The following is a 14,064-nucleotide window of genomic DNA, read 5'->3' on the forward strand; positions in this document are numbered from 1 at the left end:
TCATTTAAGTACCAACTCTGATTGCGAGTCGGAAATCTGACGTGATAATTTTATTGTAAATTCGCCTACGTGACTCACTAAAGAAAAACCACAAGAAAACGACGTCATTTTATCTCTATCGGTTAAAAAAAAAAAAAAAGCTGAACAAATGCTAAATCCAAAAAATCGCTAGACCCAAATCAAAATGAAAAAGAATCGAAGCCAATGCAGACAAGCAATAATCAATTGCCAATCCATAGGAAAATAAATAGTCTCTTAATCAATTTCAGTTCAATTTTCCCTTATTGCCCTTTGAGATGAAAAAACTTTTTTTCATAAGAGATTCTCATTCCATTAGCACAATCCAAGATGAATGAACGAAAACGCGATCAAACTGATTCATGAGTAAAAACGAAACAAAAAAAAGGCGAAACAGACATGGACAACACTTCTGGTGAATCTTGGGGCAATTTCTTATCTTCTTCAAAAAAGACCCTAAACCCTAATTGCTCAAATTGGGAGAAAAAACTACCTTCTAAAATTTGCAATGGAGGGTAGGAGTAGAAGAATCTGCACATGCTCGTGTAAGGCGAAACAAATGGGCTATGTCATTGATATTTCCAAAAAGATTAAAAAAAAAAAAAGAGGATGAATTCCCCTCGGTTTGTTTCATGAAGTTAGCCTCCAACTATTCTCTGTAACACATCATTGAGGAGGCTGCTGAGCAATTTGCGGTCATCTTCCTAAATCTCGAACGCGATCTCCTCATCTATGTCATCATTAGTGCACCATCAAGAGTAGGAGAGAGAAGCACGAGCAAAAAAGAAGGCGTATTTTGATCACCCAAAGAGGGAAAGAAGAAGGAAGGAGAGAGAGATGAAAGGTTGTCATTGTAGTCCCATTTGCCATGTCTTCTCCTTCATTTTCCACTTTAGACTTGAATATGTTTTAAAATAGTCACGTTAGACTCAAAAATTTATTTAAAAGGTCATACAAGAAAAATTGTCAGAATTTATCGTCACAAACTGATCATTTTTTCTTCAATTTGACATTAAGTGATTTAGCGATAAGTTTTGATATCAAAGTGAGTGTCGTATGAAAAATTATGCCACTTTTAATATCATTTTCTCGAAGGAGTTATTAAATCAAATAAACCTAACCCTTTTGTGCTAATAGTCATATAATTGAATTCTCCTTAATATTTGCTAAAGATGATGATGGATGTAACTTATACTTTAGCAACTTTATCTTTAACTACATCCGCCATAACTTTAATTCCAGCACATAAGATAGCGGATAATGGTGTCTCACCTAACAAAAATAAAGTCACTCACGTAATAACTTCTGATTAAACCTGATTAGTAAGATAATAAAATTCTTAGAGCGTGATGATAAAGATAAAAGCTTTGTTTAGCCCGAAAATCTGATGAAATTGTGTAGGGCACGCCCTTTAAGCGCCCTAAGTGCGTGCAAATGTCCCATACGATACGATATTGACTTCCCTGGGTTTGATCTGGTCATTAGACGCATAAGCATATTCACTAAGAAGCATCTACCAATTACAGAGATTCAATGAGTTTGACCAAACTAATAAAAGGAAAACCCTCCTGAGCCTCTCCATCCTCTCGCTTTTAACCAGCCATCATGCTTAACTTTACGTTGGAGAAAACTTGAAGTTGAAACAACAATGACTAGATCTCCAAGAATCCATGGACTTTCACAGTGAAAAGAGACCCAAGAAACGATATGAGAAGAAAATTATTCATTCATCCTGTGTGAGTCAAACGAGAACAAACTAGCTAGTCAACTGCACTCACCTCCATATCCTAATTATCAAGAGTTCCTAGGAAATATCAAACAATTCTCATTTAGCTGATCCTTTTAGTGAAGAAGCCATACTCACAGTCAAGGGAATCATCATCCCTCTTGCTCATCCTCGTCCATAGGTGGAAGCTCATTGAGGTCAATGACAAGCATCTTACAACCCAATGCCTGCACCGACGGGGCACCATCACCGCTGCTGTCTCCAAGGCATTGAGCATCTGCGCCACCATCAGTTTCCGCTTCTTGGGTCGCGGCTGCGGCTACAGCTCTCTCGTCGGCTTCTAAATCTGCATCACCATCAGTTTCCACTTCTTGGGTCGCGGCTGCGGCTACAGCTCTCTCATCGGCTTCTAAATCTGCTGATGCAGATCCTTTATGATCATCTCCACTTCGGCTCTTTTTGATGGTGACCTTGGTGTGGCTGGACATGTGACCGCCCAAGGCTTGGTGGGTCGAGAATGATTTATTGCATATATTACACTTGAACCTCTTGGGTGCCTTGGAAATCTTCCGGCTATGGTTGATGCAACAAGCAACCTCCGCTCCTGCTTCTAAATTTCTGGGCAATCTCTTCCTTCTCTTTTTTTTGATGTTTCCCTTTTCAACAAGAATATTGAGCTCAAGTTGATATTGTGTCGATTTGTATTCTCCATCTTCACAATTCGACTCAGCTTCATTACTTCTTTCATGAGTGCATTCTTTGTCATCAGCATCACCATCACAACCTTGAAACTCGTCCATCTTCCCCTTGCCTTTGCCCTCTCTCACGGTATAGGCCAGATTAGCTCGTGAAAACTCTTTCTTAACTTTCTTATCAGGTGGGGATGATTTGATCTTTTGCTTTGTGGACACCTTGACCAATTCAGGGCTAGCTCGAGTTTTATTGTGCTCGCCCTTGATCACCTCCTCAGCATTGTAATTGTCGCCTGGAGCCGACTTGCCCTCCAAGCCACTTGGGCTCAATTTTGTGCTCAATGAATTGTGCAAAGTATGATTCCCTTTCGCAAGCAACAAGAGGTTATCACTAGCTTCTAGTTCCACGGAGGACATGCTTTTCAGTTTATTTCTCCTCTTGCCAGTGACCCTCTCGTCCGACGTAGATTGCAGCAATGCGTCCGATGATATCTGCCTCTTGCCAGTGAGGCTCCCCAATGTGGATTGGGGCAATGCAGGATGAACTGTTGCCCGATCATGGACCCTGCAAGGGCCGGCGGAGTCCACTATTGAGACCGACATGCTGTGGTTTGACCTCGCAGGAGGGTGAATTCCCCTCCACTCCCTGTCAGGGTGCGATCTCATGTGTCCAAACAAGGACTTCATCGAAGGGAAAGTTTTCCCACACATCAGACAAGTCGCATCGATATCATGCGATTTAGCCTTGGAGAGATAGCCATCGTCAACACCACCACTTTTCTTGAACTTGGGTTTATGAATGTTCTTGTGGAGAAACTGGTGATTTCTCTTGCTTGCTTGCGTGTGAACCCTCTTGTGCCCTCCTAATCCTTTTCCTGAACTGAACCTTTTATTGCAGAAATCGCAAACATAGGGCTTCTCTAATTGTACGTCGCCTTGCATGCCGGTTTCTTCACCGTTAGACTGTTCATCCATCGGGAACTTCAACTTGATATACAATCTTCCTTCCGCAATATCAACCGGCTTGTTCTCCCCAGCGTTGTCCTCGTCGTGATAGTTGGGACACGACTCAGTCTCCTGAGATTCATCCATGGATAGAAAAACCTAACCAAAAAACTGAACCCAGGTAAAAAAAAAAAAAAAAAAAAAGTGTAAAGAGACTTGTGACCAAAACAAAAGCTTGAAATCACGAGTACACAACTTGTCATGATGAGCTAACAAAGAGGAAAAAAGAAATCGACTTGAATTTGAGACGTTTTAAACAGCGAGACAATGAGGCATGTAGATTAAGTGCACCTAGATTAGCCGAGACAAAAAGTTCCGAACTCACCTCGTCGAAGATCGATCTCTTTTGAGACTGAAAACGGATAATAAAGACGAGATTTTTTTTATGATAAGAACTGCCAATTGAGCTGAGGAAGAAGAAGAGGGAGGAAGACAAGAAGCAGCGAAGGGTTGATAGAAAGAGAAGAAGCGGAAAAGCTAGAGAGAGGAGAAGAAATCAAGACTTGATTCTTTATTGTGTAGGATAAGTATTCTTAACTGCTCCCACGAAAATTTATTTATCACATTTAACTCCTACCTTTCAATAAATGATTTCTTTTTTTTTTTTTTTTGGAATTTTTAGGTGGCTTCATCTTTGATCAAATTAATCTCTTTTTTTTTTTTGAACGAAGCTGCAGAGAATTTTCAAAAAATAAAATTACATGAATTTTCGCTTGAACTAAGTATATGTGTGTTTTTTGTGATAATATATTAATTTTTTTTGTTTGAATTTAGATTTTGGTATCTATCAATCTCCCAAGATCTCTCCCCAAATAAAATTTCGAGATTTGTTTTCTTAAGTGCACTTCATATGGTGGGATATGTTTGAAAAAAAATCTGGTCAACGAGATTCTAGGGTTTCCCGAATGTCCATTGCCTACTAATCAGGATATTGTCTAATTTACTTGAAAGGAAATTTCAACTCAAAAACAACGCAAGTCACAAGGTTGGAACATGCAAATACATGGAAATATAAGTGATGATAAATGAGATTTGACCTTATAAATGGAATGTAGACATGATGTTGACTGGAATGAGCTTTTGACTGATACTGGTTCAAAGTCTATATTTGGTCATAATCACAGTTGATTGAGACCAAACAAGAGAAGAAAAGAGAGAATTGTGCGAATTAGTACGAGTCCATGGGGAGTCGAATTAGTCGAGATATGCAATAGTTTGGTCTGGGTATTATTCGATTTCTAAACTATAGGCTCCGTTTGTTTTGTAAATTATGATTGGTTTAGAAAATATTTTTTAAAAAATAATCACTTATATCACTTGAAGTGATTAGTAATTAAAAATGTTTTTATTGCCGAGAGCAATCTATAACTAAAAATTTTGATTTTTGCTCATTTGATTTGTAAGACATATAAGTGATGATTTTTAAAAATATATTTTACTAATCATTCATTTTTCGTAAAGCATATGCATTCTAAGGGAATAAAAAGAGCTAGCTAAATGCCGCCTAAGTGGCAAATTCTACAAAAGCATTTCAGGCTCCTTCAACAAGAGTTTCATTTTTTTTTTTAATTATTTCCTTTAATGGCCAGTAAAGATATTAATTTTTAACCACTTTGATATTCACTTATATTAACCCTTTATTAGGCGACCTTTTTTTCGGTGAGCAAAAGCGATTCTTTTATATAATTTTTTTGACTGACCTTATCCTATATCTATTTTAGAAACCACTATGTATGATGTGTGTGTAGATTACCAAACCGTGCTCTCTCATTCATGTATCCCTACCCTAGCAATAGAATATAATTTCACAAGCAATAGAATAGTAGGAAAAGAAAAGCAATAGAATATAAAAACACTTTCATTTCAACCAAACAATGCAAGAAAAAACACTTGCAATTTGCAGGGACAGAAGAGCATGAATCAAATACGTGAAATTTGCTTTTACCAAGAGAAGTTCCTCTAGATCCCAAAATCAAATATGCAAAAAAACAATTTTTTAAGAGGGATAAGATAATATTTATTTCTATCCCAGGAGATAATTGTACTTCAAAGGAGACAAATGTATTTCAAAGAAGAGACAATTGTATTTAAAAGAAGAAAAGAGATATCGTTTCATCACTGCTCTCAACATGATAGATTATTTTAAAAAACCAAATTTTGCTTGACGAGATTTATCTCCTTAATAAATTCAAATATAAGAGCAAATAATCGACGCATAATTTCACAGATTAGAAACTACGGATTCATACATTTTCCAGATGAGAATAAGTTTGATCAAACTGAATAAGTGAATATAAATCTTGGAAGCGAACCCACCTATCTTTAATTCAAATGCATCTAAATCAAATCGACATCTGCAATCTCGTCTAACTTCTAGTCTCAATTGGATATAGAAAAAGAGTCTGCAAAAACAAAGCTTCATGTTCCGACAAAGAAATGACAGTCACCATACGCTCCAGAGCTCTAAGTAAAACTAAAACTTCACCAAACTATATTACAAGCTTAGCTCAAAGTAAAGAGATTCAGCCAGCAGTTCTTATCAACCGACGATAAAGCAGAAAACCGAGGGCGACACCCTATGCACGACGTCTACACCGACAAAACAAGAGCATCGTTAATGATGGATGTGCAAAGGCGCGCCGGGGGTTACTCCACATATGCTACCAAAAGGATGAATGTCCGAGGAGCCCAAAAGAAGGAACCGAGCGCAAGAATTGGTCTTCCCTAGAACATGGATTGCCTATGCCTAGCTATAGACTAACCTAGGAGTCTAAACCTTGCCGATGTTCAAACCCTGAGACGACCGGTATTCCTGCATCTCGGACTTGTACCTCTCCTTGTCCCTCACGCCTTTCTCCTGATACACCTGCGCCGACAGAAGGAAAAGCTTAGAGACGATGACTAGAGCAAGCGATCCGCTTCATTAGCAGCTGCAGAAAGCATGCGCGAGATGCGTCTCGTGTTTACATGTTTACTGCGTTGTCATGCACGTGTTTGACAACAAATTTTCACAAAGCACCGTCAGTGCAGGAAAAAGTATGCATTTAAAGTGGTCAGTGTAGATGCTAAACGTGCATCATTGATCCAGTAACACTGCTGGAAGGCAAGCTTTTCTTCTTACTATTCTGTAGTAGAAGTATTCTCTAAACACATCAGAAACATACATATATCTTGACATCCAAATATACCGCACAATCATCGTTCTATTCACATATCCACATAATCCTAAAAAAAAGCACATATTATCCTGCAACTCAGTCGCCAAACAGCCAGGATCACAGTTATTCCCAATCTGCTAACTGTAGAGAGAAGGAAAATATTCTGCAGGTGCGAATCGACTGTAGTCAGACATCAAATTGCCCTGTCCATGTGCATTTGATGATATCTTTAGGTGCATCGAGCAGTGAATTCCATGTGCTCAACCACAACAAATGAAAGGTTGATGTTACAAGATACCTGTTGCAACTAGCTTTTGGTATGTAGATGTAATTTTTTCGTTTCAATAAGACAGTCATTAGCCAAATGACCAGAAAGTAGAAATGGAAAGAAAGGGACAGTGGTATTTCATAGTAAATCAGAAAAAAAGAGGAAAACCCAAAAGGAAAATCTAAGGCATTCAGAATAATCTCAATCGTCTGACTAAAACCTCATCATAAGCATCTATTTTAGGATGTGATCCGTCCAAATAACATTCCTCTTTAGAAAGTTTTGCATGACACGCAAGCGTGCACACAGGGAAAATAATAGGAAGGAGAGGGAAAGAGATGTAGCATAATAGATATAGTGTATTATTAGTACCTGCTTTTCAGCCTCTGTAAGGTTATTCCACAGATACCCAATCTTCTTGCTGATGGCTCTCTCACGGCCATAGTACTGAGGCTTTAGCCTCGCATAATGCTCAGCAAAGAAGAAATTGTAACCGCTCCTGTTAGACTTGGGGCGAAAAGGGTCACGTAATTTCATCCGTGATCTTCTTCGTTTCCGGTGAGTAGCAATTTCAGAAGGAACAGCACTCTGAGACATGTGCATGACCTGGGGGATATGATACAGGACCCCTTTCAGTTCATGATTACCCAAATTCACCGTAACAAGGTACCCATTATCGAATTTCCCATCGATGAACCCAGTTATTGAACTGCCAGGATGCATTTTCGGATTTCCTGCACACAAAAAGGTCACCAGATCATCACCTGGCTAAACAAGTACAGCTACTTAGAAATTGTAACCAATTTACCGAGAGCAGAGTGAGAAATGTTTGTGAGGCCACTATACCATGAGGAACAAAGCAACATGAGAAGTAGAAGTTAATTTTGACAAAGCGTCACGATAAAAAGTGCCTCCTGAGCTTTTGTTGAATATGCTTTTTATATTTTGATTTTCAAAATGGTGATTGTAAATATCACGAGGACAAACAGTGTATTGCAAATCGCAATATTTCCTCGTTTTGTTGCTTAACAAATGTCATGCAGCACCTTTTTAACAAAATCTCTTTTCCAAATTTTGCAGAACCCTAGTTGAGGAATCAACCAGCAATGCAAACAGCTAACCTTCTCATTGTGATTATGCTCTTGAAGAAAGAAACACAACGCACAGGTTACACTACCAACCTAATGAAACCTCTAAGCTGATGATATCTATCATGCTTATCTGGCATAAGAGCATCAGACATGAGGGAATAACCTAAAAATTGGCTGACATTCAGCAGAGAGCAACACTGGCACTTATATTTCCAAATACAACTGTTTAACTTGCATTTCGCAAAAAGGCAACTGAGAATGACCATGAACCTTATCTATATCCATGTCAGCAGCAAAACTTCATTAATCATAAATGCCACCTGTGATTTTTAGTTCCAGAAGACCGTCCAATGCAACAATTTAGACTATCTAATTTAAACTCGCCATGCCATCATGATAGTTCAAAATTGCCCAAAATATGCAGGTTTCTCAAAGGGAGGAACCAATAGGTCTCTGACTCTTTCTTTACCAGCAACAGAAAGTAAGCAGTTCTTTTTTTTTGTCATAAGAACTTCAGTGAAATTCTTTCTTTATGGAGTACACATCAGATTCTTCTGTAAATGACCCAGCTGCTCCTACTTCCTATCTTTATCAATTTGTTTTTTCCTTTTTCTTATTTATTTTGCCTTTTCTCACGACTCACTTTACTCCTCATACCACTACATAACATGCTGTCTCCTTGACATTGTTCCTTTCAATTAGTCAGTCCTTATCAACCAATTGATAAGCATGATATAATCAAAATCAAGCCATTATCACAAAAACCAAAGGTCGTACCCTGACTAGACAAGAAACTTGTGGACGCTCCATTGTTCTGGACCAGTGACCCCTCAACCTCATTCCCACTTTCAAGATCTGCATGAATGTATGCACAATGATATGATTAATAACACTTCAGAAATGACATTTCAAAATAAGTGAAACATCTCTATTTATTATAGACAGCACCTGCAGCCAAAAGTGAAGGGGCTTGTCTGTGGAAGTAATAGAGCTGCTCAAAGTGATAAAGCAAGGACATATAGTACTTTCGTAAAACAAATGATGCACTGGTTATAGTTGTTGGGAAGTTGAACACCACAATCACTTCCTTCCATTTACGATCTTTGATCACCTGTAAAAAGTTAAACGAAATTAGTGGAGCTAATACATCTAGCCACTGGTGGCACACTCCAAAACAAGATCATATAAATTTATCAACCGAAATGGAGCATCTTGCAAGTCTATATTCAAGTACTTTCAACAAGGTTCTAGCTTAAGACAATACAGTTCAATCATACCAAATATATCAAAAAACAAGAACGAATTACTCATAATTAATTGCTGAATGCTTAGACTTTCAAGAAATAAATGAAAGCTGCATAGGGTCCAAGAACAGGTGCCCTAGTAGTTTCCAATTGAAATATTAAGTTTCAAATCATGCAATACATGGAAGAAGGAAACAAGTGTAGAATCCATACCTTTTCAAGACCACCGCGTGACGTCACCTCCACAAAAAGGAGATGCAGATCAAGAGCCTTGCCTCCAACCGTAGGAACCCTGTGTGAATAATATTACAAAAGTGTTTATGCCTGTCTTCCATGCCCATGCAGATGTACTTCATAATGATTTAGAAATCTATGCGTCACAAGATCTATGAAATTCAAATAAAAAAAGATAAACAGAGTCACAAGAAGGCGGTCATGATAATACCAAGCCATTTGATGAGCTAATAAGTTCATTTGAATATTCTCCACCATGGAAAAAGCTCTCTTAAAGCAATAATCAGAGCGGACTTGCTATCTATATTGCTTAACATTATCATGCTAATAAATATCGGGTGCTTCATATAAGAAATCTTTTTATAAGGAAATTGCAATGGAAACTCCTCGCTGTTAACATTCATGGTCTGATCACAAGCAAAGATAGCCCACACAAGATACGGGATAAGATGTTGAGCAAGGGAAAGGTACTTTGAGAAACAGATCAGCCTGAAATGGAACAAAAGGTCCATTTATTATATATCGGAAAGCTCTTACATGGCAAATCACGATGATAATGTCGTCAAGAAATTACCAAAATAGATCCTCTCATAAAGGTAACATTTACACACATTGACATCACCCACACAAGCATAAAACAACTTCGTTCGCAATTAACTGCTCCAAATGACATTAGTTCTCTTTCAATACCGAAATGCAGATTAAAATAATGATACCGCCGTATAGCAATCATAGCCTTCTTATTCATCACTTCTGACGGTTGCACCAGTTAACAAACAATCAAAACAAGTCAGCCAGTGAAAAGACTCTTCTCAAAATGGCAATTGCTCAATCCGGAAACCCCCCCACCCACACACACACACACACACACACAAAAGGAAAAGAGGAACTAACCCGCAAGGAGTTGTGAGAGGTTTATCATATGCCAGTCAGATTGCAGACAATATTCGTTAGAATTCGAAACAGAAACTACATGCAAAACAAATCTATCTAAGGCCAACCCTCGTGTCTTTTCACAACCAAAATCTCTCTCCGAGCCACTTCGGCGAATCCGCATGCATGCACCATCTCTAAGAGCTTAAAATCCAACACTAATTTTCAAACTGAGAAAAGGGGCACCAACCGAACCAGCCATAAACCAAAACCCAGAAACACAAGCACGAAAAGAAAAGAACAGAGAGACAAGAATCCGCCAGCCCTGCACTCAAAAATCAAGACCCAGAACAGCAAAGCAATCCATTTTTCGAAAAACTTGAAAAGACTCACATGAATTTGGTGCCAAAAGACTGGTGGAAAGCCTTGAGCTTTTCCCAGAAAAGCTCCGAGCTTTGCACGAGCTCCTCGTACTGGGCCGTCGCAGGAGGGTAAAGCTTGGAGCTTGACGCGACCGAGGGGTGCCCATTTGCGCTCTCGGAGAGAGGTTGATTTTGCGGGGATATGACCATGGCCATGGACATAGTTCTTTGGTAGGGCGGGGTTAAACAGACGAAAGATCGATGGGTTCTTTTTTTTCTTTCTTTCTTTCTTGGCCCCCTTCCTCTGTGAAAAAAGAAAAAAAAAATTGAAGAATTACAAGTCACAGCAGGGCCTTACCTAATTAAAGATTCCTCCTTTTGCCAACAAAGTAAGATAAAAATCCAAACTTTACTGCTAGAACCGGTGAGATAAGATCTGATATCAGGAATAAAAGAGGGGGGGTTGAACTTGAACTGTGCTGCAGAGGCAGAGAAATTTGGGGGTGATTTAGGGTAATGGGGGTGGAACGAAAAAGAAGGTGACAAAGGTATGATGGGAATGATGATTTTTTTTTGCCTGGATTGAGGCTGTGAGGATAGGTGGTGATGGTGGTGGTGGTGAATCTGGTGATTTATATATACAGGGGGGAAGAAGAGCATAGAGATTAGCGAAATCTTAAAGTTAAGGTAGGAATTGGACGGTGATGATATTTTCGGTCAGTCCACCGTTTTAAGCAAGCCCTTTATGCTTTCCCCCCATATATCTTAATAAATCCTTGATTGATTGACTAATCTTTTGTCCATTTCCCATAATTGGCGACTCAATATTACACCGCCTTGTAAAGTTTTTTCCCCTTCCCCCTTTTTATTAATCATTCATTGAATTCATCACATTATGTTGGTTCGGTGCAATCGACTCCTAACTTTGATTTTGATGTTGGAAAATCTAGGTGAAATTGCTTTTGCCGCGAACTTACTTTAAAGAAGTCTTGTAATTCTTTTTTCCCCTTCCCCTTTTTTACTTTCGTTGACCGTTCATTGAATTCACCGCATTATGTTGGTTCAATGCGATCGACTCCTGACTTTGATGTTGATATTGGAAAATTTAGGTGAAATTGCTTTTGCTGTGAACCTACTTTAAAGAAGTCGGTTATCGATTTTTATAAATGAGAAAATTTTATGAATGACCGTTTATTAATAACCTTACTTGGAAGGCTACTTCGAAATAAGAATCTTTTCTAATGATTTCACCTCCGAAAAGTTACTCCTTCTTTAAAATTTTTAACTTAAAAGTCAAGCTATTTCCTAGTGCATGTGTCCGTCATTTATTGATTTAGAACTTCTATGTTTGCAATTTTAGGATTCGTCTTGACTTATGAAAAAGCAAATCATCTCTTTTTTACTTTCTTGTGAAAGTCTTTAATTTTATTCGAATTTTAAAAATTATGAAAACTTCATAGGAATTGTCTATGAATTATATATTATAAAAATTTCAGGTTCTTAAGATTAAAAATAAAATAAAACGCATGACCCCGCGAGATTTAAAAGTCACCCCAAAAACGCACACCCACTGTTACATTTATTTATATTTTAATCTCAAAGAGATTTGGGTATAAATTCCCATATAAAAAAAAAAAAAAAAATGGTTCGATAATGGCACCCAAACGCGAGGCGATGAGTACGAGCCTTTGCCCTCTTTAAAATTTTCATTTTCCTTATTAAGCCCTTACTTTTCTATTAAGTGCACATTTGATTTGTTACCCTTTTAAAAGGTTTAGTGATATTACATATTTGAATTTTGAACTTTCAAATAAAATTTTAATCTGCAAAACACACCGAACAATATTGTAAAATGCAATTCCACTATTTCCTCTGATCTATGCATAGCATTTATAAAAATATCTCACTCAAATAGTATAAATTTTGGTTTAAAGTGCAATGTAGTTTCTAAACTTTTAATTTGTTTATTTTGATCTCTAAACTTTAGCTCAATATGCAATGTTGTCTTAAATTTTTAATTTATTTAATGTGGTCCATAAACTTTTAACACCCATTCAATTTAGTTCTTGGATTAAAAAAAATGTTCAATATTGTCATTTTATTAATTCAAGTTCAAAGATATTATTGAATATTTTCATATAGTCCGAGAATTAGATTGAACATAAATCAAAAGTTTAGGGACTGCATTAAACAAATCAAAAGTTCATGAACAATATTGTACATTGGAATAAAATTCAAGGAACAAAATGAATAAGTTAAAAATTTAGGGATTACATTATATATGAATGAAAGAGAGAGAGAGAGGTGAGGGATGGAAAGATTTTGTTCATTTTATTCCTAAGCTTTAGGTAGGCGAGAGAATACCTGAGTCTGTCAAAGTAGGATAAGAAAAATAAAAGCGAGACCTTGGATTGCCCCTAGTCCTAGGGCAGGAACCATGGAGAGAGAGAGAGAGAGAGAGAGAGAGAGAGAGAGAGAGATTACGACTGGTAGAAACCTGCCCAAATATTGGACAGCAATCAACATATTCCGCCTGGATATGCAGATTTATGGGCATCTGGAATATGTTGGTCAAATAGCACTGACAGCTAAGTTTTACTTTGAGAAGGCACTGAATGATCTAGCCTTTTTGAGAAGTTGCATCAGGGTGTGATAATCGACATACATTACAAAAACCATAACCAGTTCCTATGTCTCAATTAATGCGAATGAAATCGAGGTTAGTAAGTCACCTATCACTCATGAATTTAGAAAGCGGAAGAATATTATGACGAATCTTTCACATTCACCCCTTCCTGAGAAAAGTATAGAGATGCATTGTTTCGGATTCTTCATCAATGAAGCCAAAGCTGAACAATCTCCTTCAAAGAACATCCTTAAACTGGCTTGACAGCGCCTTCCTTCCACGAAAAAGTAGAGGCCTTCCATGGTGTGCTGAGGTGCTCTGGGAAGTTCGAAAAGAGTTCAGGGAAAGAGCTTCCTTCCCTTTGCCTTTGCTTTCCGTCATTCTACAAATTGTCAAAAGAGGGATGCGAGAAATCATTCGGCATTAAAGAGGGTGAAACCTATGAATTTGTGTCCGCATAATCGAGCTTCCATATGTATAGTCTTTGCTCATTTGTGTGAATATTGGTAAGAAAAAGCTTGGTTTTACCCAACTTCCCTTCTTTTTCCCCTTTAAAGGAGCGAACTTCTTTCCGCAGAGCCCGCGAACCAGAGTAACTACTGGCCACCCCCTCCTCACGTTTTGTTCAACTTCACTTGAATCTTTGGATTTGTCTAAGAACCTTCTTACTTTTAAACTGGGTATGAGTAGGACACTGAAGATTGGATTTCTTTATCGTTGGTAATGTTGAGTTCATCTGATTCTATCGATTCGGAAAGTCCTCACTG

At 37.9% G+C, this 14,064-nt stretch overlaps 2 protein-coding genes across 2 annotated transcripts; both read right to left on the reverse strand.

Annotated features, from left to right (window-relative positions):
* Positions 1–1,896: 1,896 nt before the first annotated feature.
* Positions 1,897–3,528, reverse strand: LOC120294400. The gene has a single exon (XM_039314465.1). The coding sequence runs from the start codon at positions 3,526–3,528 to the stop codon at positions 1,897–1,899; it is 1,632 nt and encodes a 543-aa protein (XP_039170399.1).
* Positions 3,529–5,794: 2,266 nt separating this feature from the next.
* Positions 5,795–11,279, reverse strand: LOC104449072 (high mobility group B protein 10). Its single transcript, XM_039316073.1, has 6 exons — positions 10,703–11,279; positions 9,416–9,494; positions 8,907–9,069; positions 8,736–8,813; positions 7,240–7,601; positions 5,795–6,307 (listed from the first exon to the last, which is right to left on the reverse strand). Exons 1-6 carry the CDS (start codon positions 10,891–10,893, stop codon positions 6,212–6,214), a joined length of 969 nt encoding a protein of 322 aa, XP_039172007.1. The 5' UTR covers positions 10,894–11,279; the 3' UTR covers positions 5,795–6,211.
* Positions 11,280–14,064: the final 2,785 nt, after the last annotated feature.

The sequence above is a fragment of the Eucalyptus grandis genome, chromosome 6 (genome assembly GCF_016545825.1).
Source record: "Eucalyptus grandis isolate ANBG69807.140 chromosome 6, ASM1654582v1, whole genome shotgun sequence".
Taxonomy (NCBI): Eukaryota; Viridiplantae; Streptophyta; class Magnoliopsida; order Myrtales; family Myrtaceae; genus Eucalyptus; species Eucalyptus grandis.

Coding starts and splice junctions, on each gene's coding strand:
- LOC120294400 (XM_039314465.1), bottom strand. CDS start 3,528: ATGGATGAATCTCAGGAGACTGAGTCGTGTCCCAACTATCACGACGAG.
- LOC104449072 (XM_039316073.1), bottom strand. CDS start 10,893: ATGTCCATGGCCATGGTCATATCCCCGCAAAATCAACCTCTCTCCGAG. Junction 8,814..8,906: donor CCCTTCACTTTTGGCTGCAG/GTGCTGTCTATA, acceptor ACATTCATGCAG/ATCTTGAAAGTGGGAATGAG. Junction 6,308..7,239: donor TTACAGAGGCTGAAAAGCAG/GTACTAATAATA, acceptor CTGTCGGCGCAG/GTGTATCAGGAGAAAGGCGT.